At 46.8% G+C, this 12572-nt stretch overlaps 1 protein-coding gene across 6 annotated transcripts in view; it reads right to left on the bottom strand.

Moving 5' to 3' along the window:
- agrn (agrin) overlaps nucleotides 1-12572 on the bottom strand; it is a 538795-nt gene that overhangs the window by 94557 nt on the left and 431666 nt on the right. For all 6 annotated transcript variants that reach the window (XM_072477973.1, XM_072477974.1, XM_072477975.1 and 3 more), the window contains 2 exons: nucleotides 5413-5558; nucleotides 3192-3297 (listed from right to left, as the gene is read on the bottom strand). In XM_072477973.1, coding sequence (XP_072334074.1) covers nucleotides 3192-3297; nucleotides 5413-5558 — 252 coding nt within the window. The remainder of the gene's footprint in view (nucleotides 1-3191; nucleotides 3298-5412; nucleotides 5559-12572) is intronic.

The following is a 12572-nucleotide window of genomic DNA, read 5'->3' as shown; positions in this document are numbered from 1 at the left end:
TTGGCCACGCTAAATTGCCCCTTAATTGGAATTTAAAAAAAAAACATTTCTAGATTGGGTTTCCAATCTAACCCGAGTTGCCTTTTCGCAATAATGTCACAAGGATGCAGTGACTGTATTGGATCCTTTAACTTAACGTTTCTCAGTCAAAACATTTTTCTGCATTGGACTTGAGAGTGTGGTCATAACTTACGATTTTGTCTCTTGATTAAATGGCACAGGTATCTCTGTCCTAAGTATCACCCACACCCTTACTCAATAAGAAGCAGATTGGTGTGAATTGTACATGAGAGAGGACATAAACAGGTTGTGGTTGAGGTGGAATTCAGCTGAGTTGCTAAGTTTATACACCTGTGGAATGTGAGTGCAACTGGCGTGGCCAGCAATTACTGCCCATCCGTCAGAAGGTGGTGGCCAAGCTGCCTTCTTGAGCCGTTGTAGTTCCTGTGGTGTAGGTCCACCCACAGTGCTGTCAGGGAGGGACTTCCAGGGTTTTTGACCCAGCGACAGTGAAGGAATGGCGATAAATTTCCACGTTATACAAGACCGTGAGTGGCCTTGACAGGGTGGAAGTGGAGAGGAGGTTTCCTCTTGTGGGAGAATCTAGAACCAGGGCGTATTTGTTTAAAAATACAGGGTTGCTCATTTAAAATGGAGATGGGGTGAAATGTTTGCAGTCAGGGGGCCACGAGTCTTTGGAACCCGCTTCCTGAGAAGGTGGTGGAAGCAGAGACTTTGCATGTTTTTTTTAAATATGTTTATTCACCCCCCCCCCCGCCCCGCCCGCTCCTGACTTCCTTCCTGAGGGCTTAAGTGGGTCGGTGCAGTCTCGATGGGCCGAATGGCCTCCTTCTGCACTGTATGTTCCACGTCTATGTCTATATGCTGCCCCCACCCCCGTTATTCTAGGCGACGGAAGTCTTGGGTGAGTTGCTGCATTGCCTCTTCTAGGTGGGAGGTATCCAATTGCCAGAATGCTGATGGTGCGATTCATGACTCACCTTCGGCCTGAGTTACAGCCGTACATTTTCACCTGATGTGTTTGTACTTTTTATCACACAGATGCTGATTAGTTTAAAGCATGACTCACTATCAGCACGCCCTAAGGTTAAGAGCAGGGTCCCCCCCCCATATCACCACCACCCTCTCAAGGACGATTAGGGATGGGCCACGAATGCTGCCCTAGCCGGCGACACTCTCATCCTGTGAAAGAATATGTGAAAAAATTGGACTAAAACCGTAATTTAGGCTTCTTCGGTTTCGCAACAGTTTGCATTTATACACCACCTTTAAGTAACAGTACCAGCAGAAAGGGAGGTTGGCAAAAACAAAATGGGCACCCAGCTACATAAGGAAATTTGAGGACAGGTGATTGGAGGCTTGGTCGGTTTTAAGGAGCATCTTGAAGGAAGAGGGAAAGGTCTGGGGGGGGGGGGGGGGGGGGGGGGGGGGGGGTAGAATTTCTGAGTTGACTGGATTAATCAGATAAATGCAGAGACACTAATGGTGCGACAATTAAAATCTGGGGTGCACAAAAGGCGTGTAATCTCAGAGGGTTGTAAAACTGGAGTCGGTAGTGTATGTTAGTGTCGTTCCTCTCTTTATTTGGGGTTTCAATGCCTCCATTCCCTCGTAATATTCTGTGTCTGTTGCATGTTCACACATGTCTGTGTACGCACATGTGTGTGTGCGTGCACGTGTATGCGTGCGTGTCTGAATGACTGCCTGAGGAACGGACGCTTGACGTCACGTTGTTATTATTTTATGTGGGTTTAGTGGTTAATAAATGTGCTCTTTCTTCGAATTAGAAACCCTTGTTTCATTGGCTTCTTGTTGCTCACAGCTTAAATGGTTCTCAATACATTTTGATTTGGAGAAGGCATATGCTTGTGAAAAACTAACGAGGAGGTTGAAAGAGGGGAATCAGTTCACCCCTTCTCGCCTGGTCCAAACAGATACCAAATAGTACCAACCATATCTCATGTCAAATCCACCCAGGTATGCTCAAGAAAAGGCAGGTGTGCAGGAGGTCATATAAAAATAGTTGACAAAACAATTGGTGATCAGCTGGTGGCTGATCTTGGCTGGGGGACGACGACGACAAATGCAAGTGTAAATAAACAGCTTGCAACTCGCTGGCAACAGATGGCCACAGGACAAGAATTAAGAGCTGCTCCTGGCAGCTACCTGCTGGAAAACATTAGAAATGGGTCTCGAGAGATTTTTGGTGAGTTAAATTACTTATCTATTGTTAATGTATTACTCTGCACCACTATAAGGAAAACCTGGCTGACAGATTCAAGGGCTGGAATTTTATCGGCGCTTGGTGGTGGGCAGGGTTCAGGGAGGGTGCCCACTGTCTTCCCAACTCCATACCACTTTGCCAGTGATGGGAAAGTTGGCAGAAGTGCCACCCACAGAAGCCCAAATGTGCCACCTAGTGGGCAATTAAGAGCCACTTCCCACACCTCCATGGGCATTTTTCCCACGTCGGGGGTGGAGGGGGCTACTGCCATTTGGGGAGTCCAACCAATGACATCTGGCAGCATCCCATCACACCATGGCAGTGGGCCCTACCTTCATGGACTCATGGCCCACAGGGGGGCCAGCCGGTGGTAACGATGCCCCCCCCCCCCCCCCCCCCCCCCGTGCCTCATCGCCCCATCCCTGGTGCTGGCCATTGAGTCGCTCTTGATTGCAGCTCCAGTCTCAGCACTGGCCACTGTTAGCTTACACGTGTGCATACATGTGCATATATGCATGTGTGTGCATGTGCATCTACACATGTATGCATATGCATGTGTGAACACGTGTGCGTATGTCTGGGGGGAGGGGGTGGCACAGTGATATTGTTACTGGACTAGTAATCTCGAGACCCAGGGCAAGATCTGAGGGGCTTGGCTTCAAATCCCACCGCGGCCGGTGGCGAAATTGGAATTCAATAAAAAAGTCTGGAATTGAAAAGTCTAAAGGTGACCATGAAACCCATTGTCAATTGTGCTAAAAACCCATCACGTTCACTAATGTCCTTTCGGGAAGGAAATCTGCCGTCCTTAACATGTCCGGCCTACACGTGACTCCAGACCCGCAGCAGTGTGGTCGTCTCTGAAATGCCCCCTGAAGTGGAGGATGGGCAATGAATGCTGGTCTCGTAAATGAATTTTAAAATGTGCACGCGTGTGCGTACTCACCCTCACAGGAGCTGGACATGATGACGTGGAGGTCCTTCTGCAGCAGACAGCGTGTCGACTTCAGCTCGCACTCATTCCAATATGTCACCCTGTCAGACCCACAGATCTAGCCGGAGGAGAAAGATAGGCAATCTCATAGTAAAAGGGAGAAAAAAATATCCTCTCACACGAAAAGTAATAAACCCAGTTTTAAAAAAAGTAGCACCTGGCAACTGCTCAGCATTCCCAGCGGAATTTTAAAACCTTGAACAGAAATACTGCTGACAGGAATAAAAGGAACATTGTTTGATTCATAAACTCTACACTGTTGTTTTTAAGCTTTTCCTTCCTTTTGAAGAGGAGGCCATTTTTGAGGGACGTTTTCTCATCAATCTTTCAGGCTGCTGGCGACACCTTTCCAGACTTGAAATCCCACAAGCCTGCTCCTTTTAGCCCCGCTGTGGGAGGGCAAGAGAGGAGTCCAAATATCGATGGAAAGTCAAAAGGAGCGTGCGGTGGGGGGAGAGAGTCCGTTCTGAATTCAGTAACTCCTCGTGCAACAACAGCTCACCCAATTTAATTTCTATTTGACCTCTCACCTCCATTTCGGGCCATTAAGGTCACAACCTCCGAGTCTCAAGAGTACACAACCATTCATTTTGTGGTGGGAAGAAATTAATATTCCTGTGTGATCTTTTACAGGCACCTAAAGGGGAGGATGGGCCCTCAGTTTAACACCACATCCAAAAGATCTCTGACAAAACTCAGTATGTACTGGTTGATACTGATATATCTGTCGAGGTTACACATTCAAATGCAGGGATGGGAGCTTGAACCCTTTCGATACAGATGTGAGACTGTTACCACTGAGCTGAACAGACAAAGCACGATTTGCAAACGTCGCTTGCCCCGGGGAATGTAGAAAAAGAACACTGCAATGGTATTGAATGGAAGTGGCACTGATTTACAGAAGCATTAAATCTGACCCACTGCGCAGAAAGCTGTGGGTGATAAGTTAAAGAGGTCTTAGCAAAATGAGCCTCAAATTGACATGGTTACTTGGAAAAAAAATCAATGCAAGCTCCTATAAATAATAGTAATGTCACAGCTGCACCCTACCCCCCTCCCCAATGAATCTCTCTGGTCACTTCAAAAGAGGTATAAAACTACATCCTGGCTCACTGTGAGGCTCTGGGCTCACAACTGCTGCTTAAATGCTGGCCATTCAGCCCATCTGATCCATGTCAGTAAAGATACTCTACATGGGCCTCACCTTACTGTGCCTAATCCCATCTGCACACCCTTCTGTTCTTTTTGCCCTTGCGCACTTCTCCTTAGCTAAATTCTCCTTAAATATCATCTGTGGTATTCAGCTCCCTTTAAGGGCAGCACAGCAGAGTAAGGGTCACCTGGCTTGGGAGGCCAATCAGGAGCCAGAGTGGGTAATCATGCGAGAGGGGCGTGGTGGAGACGTCTCTTCGGCAGGAGACATGTAGGAGACTAGGTGCAGTTGGGCTGGTCGCTTGTTATGTTTTTGGAGAGTTTTTACTTTCACTCACATATAAACAAAAGATAACAAGGTTAACCCCACCGCAGGTCACTGAAGCAGTTGTCAGAGTTTATTGCTGAGGTGTTGCCTGCTCACAGTCTAAGATCAAAGTGGAGGGAAATCTCTTAAGCACCTCTGGTGATAGCACCACGTAACCATGTGACACACTACACAGAGGCCATTGGTTATAATAGACATGCCTTGGTTACTATAAATACAGTTTTTCTTATTACTAAATACCTGTTGTGTTTCTAATGAAGTCTGTGAAAGTGCAACATTACATCCATGTGGGAGCGAATTCTACATTCTCACTATTTTCTGGATGAAAAGGTTTCTCCTGAATTCTGCAACTGACTAGCTCCCAAACTGGGAATGCTCATTTTACAGGAACACAATTCTTCCATTCTGTGAAAGCACATTTCAGTCTGAGACTCATCAGATTGGAAAGATATTAAAATACAAGCTTCTAATGAAAGATTCTTGGATCTCTGGACTAGAATAGCCTGTAGGGCTGAATGGCAGCATCTGTAATTTAGGAGCAATCGGATGTCTTACCATCAATCATCAGGGTGCATTTGTTAAAAAAATGTACAGGGGTAAAGGAATCACTTTTCATGACATTATTACAAAGCTTCATCTTAATTTACAGAGTTGCCTGTGGTAGTAATGGAAACCAGGAGAGCTATTACTCACTGGGTTCTGAGGGACGGTACGACAGAAGAATTCACAAACACATCGGGCATCTTCTGCGTCCTCATCCCACATTCCTCCGTACTTCCGGCACCGTTCTTGCTCGCATTCGTTGTCCTCCCCTGATCCGGACCCTCCAGAACCACATTCTGACAAGGACGAAAAAGACAAACAGACACGATTACTGGCTCAGAAAGCAACGGTAATGGGAAGGGGTGGGCGAGGTGGGCAGTGCCCCGATTTTCTTCACATTGAGCAAAAGTCAATGATCAATATAAAACCGAGGCTGGGGCTCCAAACGTTGCCTTCTAGAATGAAATCAAGCTTATTCCTTTTCGGGATGAGAAAAACTTTTATTCATTTGTCTATAAATGAAAAAAGATACAGAGGGAGATGACGAGGAAGTCATAGAACCAAAGGGCCCCCAAGGAGAAAGAAGATATGCCTGGCTTGGTATCCGGGTGTGAGCTCAATGGAGAGATGACCATGATGGAAATCAAGATCAACATTAATGTGCGTTTGGCGAATGTGATCTGAATTATGGTCAAGTATGAGGAATACCTTTTTGGTGGGGATCTGGAACCCGCTGCCTGAAAGGGTGCGAGAGGTGGGAACCCTCACAACATTTAAGAAGCATTTAGATGAGCTTCTAAGAAGCTTCGGGCAGCACGGTAGCACAGTGGTTAGCACAATTGCTTCACAGCTCCAGGGTCCTAGGTTCGATTCCGGCTTGGGTCACTGCCTGTGCGGAGTCTGCACATCCTCCCCGTGTGTGCGTGGGTTTCCTCCGGGTGCTCCGGTTTCCTCCCACAGTCCAAAGATGTGCAGGTTAGGTGGATTGGCCATGATAAATTGCCCTTTGTGTCCAAAATTGCCCTTAGTGTTGGGTGGGGTTACTGGGTTATGGGGATAGGGTGGAGGTGTGGACCTTGGGTAGGGTGCTCTTTCCAAGAGCTGGTGCAGACTCGATGGGCCGAATGGCCTCCTTCTGCACTGTAAATTCTATGATAATCTATGAGCTCTTAAAACCTCAGAACATACAAGGCTATAGACCAAGTGCTGCAAACCAGGAATAGACTAGGTAGGTACTCGATGGCCGACACAGACACGGTGGGCCGAAGGGCTTCTTCATGTGCTGTAAAACTCTAATGACTCTATGTTTTGAATTTACAGAGCATTTAACAGTACAGGATAAGTACAGTGTGAGAATGACAACCATTTCCATTTATCTGTTTGCGAGCGTCTAAAATAAACTGAACAGAAAATAAACAAATACCTGCCTTCCGCAGAACAGCTTTTAAATGTGGCACCGAGTGATAAGAGGCCAGATTTGATTTTAAACGTCCCCTTTCAGTGCTCGATTTCAATTCCTTCTGTCACCCATCCCTTCACTTTCTGAAGAGCTCCAACCAAATCAAGGTAAAACAGGCGATCGATCGTTCGCAAGTCCTCACTTTAACCAAGGGTTTTGTTTTTCCCTCAGACATGGAGCCACAGTTGGAATTAGAGAAGTGTTTCCTAAAGCTACACTCGAATGACATTGTTAATTAAATATTAAAAACCTTGCGAGAAAGGGTCACACTTTGCATCCTGATTTTACATTAGTCATTGAAAGTCCTCCACAAACAAAATGTTAGTTAACATGTGCAGGGACTCTGTGGTGGAAACATTTGTCCATCTTTCGATGCTGGAACAATCAATTGATTGTTGATTTTAGGGTATCAAATAACTGACCATTTTCTCCAAATGCCATTAGACACTTTGAAGTGTTCCCACCTCTCCCACCCTTTGCTCTTCTAACACAATACTCAGGATGTGGAGATGCCGGCGTTGGACTGGGGTGAGCACAGTAAACAACACCAGGTTAAAGTCCATCAGGTTTGTTTCGATGTCACTAGCTTTCGGAGCGCTGCTCCTTCCTCAGGTGAATGAAGAGGGATGTTCCAGAAACATATATATAGACAGATTCAAAGATGCCAGACAATGCTTGGAATGTTAGCATTAGCAGGTGATTAAATCTTTACAGATCCAGAGATGGGGTAACCCCAGGTTAAAGAGGTGTGAATTGTGTCAAGCCAGGACAGTTGGTCGGATTTCACAGGCCAGATGGTGGGGGATGAATGTAATGCGACATGACTCCCAGGTCCCGGTTGAGGCCGCACTCATGTGTGCGGAAGCCATCCCCTATGGACAAGCTCTCTGTATACACAGGATCTGCTCAGACGAGGAGGAGCGTAACAGACATCTACAGACGTTGAAAGATGCCCTCGTACGAACAGGATATGGCGCTCGACTCATCGATCGACAGTTCCAACGCGCCACAGCGAAAAACCGGACCGACCTCCTCAGAAGGCAAACATGGGACACAACCGACAGAATACCCTTCGTCGTCCAGTACTTCCCCGGAGCGGAGAAACTACGTCATCTTCTTCACAGCCTTCAACACGTCATCGATGACGATGAACATCTTGCCAAGGTCATCCCCACACCCCCACTACTTGCCTTCAAACAACCGTGCAACCTCAAACCATTGTTTGCAGCAAACTACCCAGCCTTCAGAACAGTGACCACGACACCACACAACCCTGCCATGGCAATCTCTGCAAGACGTGCCAGATCATCGACATGGATACCACCATTACACGTGAGATCGACATGGATATCACCAGGTACGCGGTACATACTCGTGCGACTCGGCCAACGTTGTCTACCTCATACGCTGCAGGAAAGGATGTCCCGAAGCGTGGTACATTGGCGAGACCATGCAGACGCTGCGACAACGAATGAACGGACATCACGCGACAATCACCAGGCAGGAATGTTCCGTTCCAGTCAGGGAACACTTCAGCAGTCAAGGGCATTCAGCCTCTGATCTCCGGGTAAGCGTTCTCCAAGGCGGCCTTCAGGACGCGCAACAACGCAGAATCGCCGAGCAGAAACTTATAGCCAAGTTCCGCACACATGAGTGCGGCCTCAACCGGGACCTGGGATTCAGGTCGCATTACATTCATCCCCCACCATCTGGCCTGCGAAATCCTACCAACTGTCCTGGCATGACACAATTCACACCTCTTTAACCTGGGGTTACCCCATCTCTGGATCTGTAAAGATGTAATCACCTGCTAATGCTCGCATTCCAAGCATTGTCTGGCATCTTTGAATCTGTCTATATATATGTTTCTGGAACATACCTCTTCATTCACCTGAGGAAGGAGCAGCGCTCCGAAAACTAGTGACATCGAAACAAACCTGTTGGACTTTAACCTGTTGTAAGATTTCTTACAATACTCAGGAACAGGCATCCAGCGTTTACCATCAAATGTTCGTCCCAAACCCCAGCACCCCACCCCCCTCTCGCACCTATTCGCCTCACATGAACAAAGATCAATCGCTCGCACTTCTGTTTGAATTTAACCTTTCTTGTTGTAAATGGCTATTTTCCTACCTCCTGCTGCAGTTTTTGTTTTTTGGTGTGTGGGGGGGGGGGATTTAATGTCGAAGGGGGCTTGGGGATCCAGTGAGGCATTAGTGTATGCAGCATTTCTACTGTTCATTGGGCAACACGGTAGCACAGTGGTTGGCACAGTTGCTTCACAGCTCAAGGGTCCCAGGTTCGATTCCCGGCTTGGGTCACTGTCTGTGCGGAGTCTGCACGTTCTCCCCGTGTGTGCGTGGGTTTCCTCCGGGTGCTCCGGTTTCCTCCCACAGTCCAAAGATGTGCAGGTTAAGTGGATTGGCCATGATAAATTGCCCTTAGTGTTCTAAAAGCTTAGGTGGAGTACGGGGATAAAGGGGATAGGATGTAGGCGTGGGGCTTAAGTAGGGTGCTCTTTCCAAGGGCCGGGGCAGACTCAATGGGCCGAATGGCCTCCATCTGCACTGTAAATTCTATGATGATTTGGACGGCGGTTGATCGAGCCAAGTGTAAGAATTTCACAACACTAAGTAAATCACAGGCTTGCTATTGTTTCCTGAACATTTGAAATCAAAGGAGATAAACAACATGGCAAGGGTAGTCAACTAGGAAATTTGAAATGAAGTGCACCAGGTTATCTATCCGAGTGCAGTGCAGCACCAGGTGATCAGTGTTCGACATGCTTGACTTACTACATTAATGCCTGGGCAGAAGCTCACTGTGAACAAGTTTCCACTTGAGCTGCAATAAATCTCTTTAAATATCTCCAAACGTTGCTGTTGTCCACACTGACAGTCCCAATCTTCTTAAGCACAGAACTGAATATTGAGTTGATTGGGAAAGGCAAACCTTCTTACAAAAGAGTTGGGAGGGGCCTCCCGGCCGAGAATACCGGACGGGAATGATTGAAAAAATATCACTGAGGGGACAGCGGTGGGTGGGGTGGAGGGGTGGGTGGGGCAGAGACTCACTCACGTCTCACAGGGGACATTGGAGTTTGTCTACGATGGTGATGCAATCGCAATGTCACTGGACTAGCAATCCAGAGTCCAAGGCGAATGTTTGGGGGACATTCCATCATGGCAGCTGGTGGAATTTAAATCCAATTTAATAAAATCTGAAATTGTAAAGCTAGTCTCAGTAATGGTGGCCCTGAAACTATCAGCGATTGTTGTAAAAACCCATCTGGTTCACACAGTAATGCTCTTTAGAGAAGGAAATCTGCCACCCTGACCCGATTCGGCCTACATGTGACTCCAGACCCACAGCAAAATGGCCGACTCATAATGGTTGTTGCAGGTGCTGGGGTTAGATATTTCAGTAAGTTCAGGGAAGGTGGTAAAAGAGGGGGAGGGGTGGCATTGTTAGTCAAGGACAGTATTACGGTGGCAGAAAGGACGTTTGATGAGGACTCGTCTACTGAGGTAGTATGGGCTGAGGTTAGAAACAGGAAAGGAGAGGTCATCCTGTTAGGGGTTTTCTATAGGCCTCTGAAAAGTTCCAGAGATGGAGAGGAAAGGATTGCAAAGATGATTCTGGATAGGAGCGAAAGCAACAGGGTAGTTGTTATGGGGGACTTTAACTTTCCAAATATTGATTGGAAACGCTATAGTTCGAGTACTTTAGATGGGTCTGTTTTTGTCCAATGTGTGCAGGAAGGTTTCCTGACACAGTATGTAGATAGGCCAACGAGAGGCGAGGCCATATTGGATTTGGTACTGGGTAATGAACCAGGACAGGTGTTAGATTTGGAGGTAGGTGAACACTTTGGTGATAGTGACCACAATTCGATTAAGTTTACTTTAGTGATGGAAAGGGATAAGTATATACCGCAGGGCAAGAGTTATATCTGGGGGAAAGGCAATTATGATGCGATGAGGCAAGACTTAGGATGCATCGGAGAGGAAAACTGCAGGAAATGGGCACAAAGGAACAGCTACTGCGTGTCCTTGGTAAGTATGTACCTGTCAGGCAGGGAGGAAGTGGTCGAGCAAGGGAACCGTGGTTTACTAAAGCAGTCGAAACACTTGTCAAGAGGAAGAAGGAGGCTTATGTAAAGACGAGACATGAAGGTTCAGTTAGGGCGCTCGAGAGTTACAAGTTAGCTAGGAAGGACCTAAAGAGAGAGCTAAGAAGAGCCAGGAGGGGACATGAGAAGTCTTTGGCAGGTAGGATCAAGGATAACCCTAAAGCTTTCTATAGATATGTCAGGAATAAAAGAATGACTAGGGTAAGAGTAGGGCCAGTCAAGGACAGTAGTGGGAAGTTGTGCTTGGTGTCCGAGGAGATAGGAGAGGTGTTAAATGAATATTTTTCGTCAGTATTCACACAGGAAAAAGACAATGTTGTCGAGGAGAATACTGAGATTCAGGCTAGTAGACTAGAAGGGCTTAAGGTTCATAAGGAGGAGGTGTTAGCAATTCTGGAAAGTGTGAAAATAGATAAGTCCCATGGGCCGGATGGGATTTATCCTAGGATTCTCTGGGAAGCTAGGGAGGAGATTGCTGAGCCTTTGGCTTTGATCTTTAAGTCATCTTTGTCTACAGGAATAGTGCCAGAAGACTGGAGGATAGCAAATGTTGTCTCCTTGTTCAAGAAGGGGAGTAGAGACAACCCTGGTAACTACAGACCAGTGAGCCTTACTTCTGTTGTGGGCAAAATCTTGGAAAGGTTTATAAGAGATAGGATGTATAATCATCTGGAAAGGAATAATTTGATTAGAGATAGTCAACACGGTTTTGTGAAGGGTAGGTCGTGCCTCACAAGCCTTATTGAGTTCTTTGAGAAGGTGACCAAACAGGTGGATGAGGGTAAAGCAGTTGATGTGGTGTGTGTGTATTTCAATAAAGCATTTGATAAGGTTCCCCACGGTAGGCTACTGCAGAAAATACGGAGGCATGGGATTCAGGGTGATTTAGCAGTTTGGATCAGAAATTGGCTAGCTGGAAGAAGCCAAAGGGTGGTGGTTGATGGGAAATGTTCAGACTGGAGTCCAGTTACTAGTGGTGTACCACAAGGATCTGTTTTGGGGCCACTGCTGTTTGTCATTTTTATAAATGACCTGAAGGAGGGCATAGAAGGATGGGTGAGTTTAATGCAGAAAAGTGTGAGGTGATTCATTTTGGAAGGAATAACAGGAAGACAGAGTACTGGGCTAAGAACTCAACTGGGTAAGATTTTTGGCAGTGTGGATGATCAGAGCGATCTCGGTGTCCATGTACATAGATCCCTGAAAGTTGCCACCCAGGTTGAGAGGGTTGTTAAGAAGGCGTACGGAGTGTTAGCTTTTATTAGTAGAGGGATTGAGTTTCGGAGCCATGAGGTCATATTGCAGCTGTACAAAACTCCGGTGCAGCCGCATTTGGAGTATTGCGTGCAATTCTGGTCGCCGCATTATAGGAAGGATGTGGAAGCATTGGAAAGGGTGCAGAGGAGATTTACCAGAATGTTGCCTGGTATGGAGGGAAGATCTTATGAGGGAAGGCTGAAGGACTTGAGGCTGTTTTTGTTAGAGAGAAGAAGGTTAAGAGGTGGCTTAACTGAGGCATACAAGATGATCAGAGGATTAGATAGGGTGGACAGTGAGAGCCTTTTTCCTCGGATGGTGATGTCTAGCATGAGGGGACATAGCTTTAAATTGAGGGGAGATGGATATAGGACAGATGTCAGAGGTACGTTCTTTACTCAGAGAGAAGTAAGGGTGTGGAATGCCCTGCCTGCAACAGTAGTGGACTCGCCAACACTAAGG

Source organism: Scyliorhinus torazame, chromosome 16 (genome assembly GCF_047496885.1).
Source record: "Scyliorhinus torazame isolate Kashiwa2021f chromosome 16, sScyTor2.1, whole genome shotgun sequence".
NCBI lineage: Eukaryota > Metazoa > Chordata > Chondrichthyes > Carcharhiniformes > Scyliorhinidae > Scyliorhinus > Scyliorhinus torazame.
Note: the sequence above shows the minus strand (reverse complement) of the source record. Positions and strands in the feature narration are given on the sequence as shown.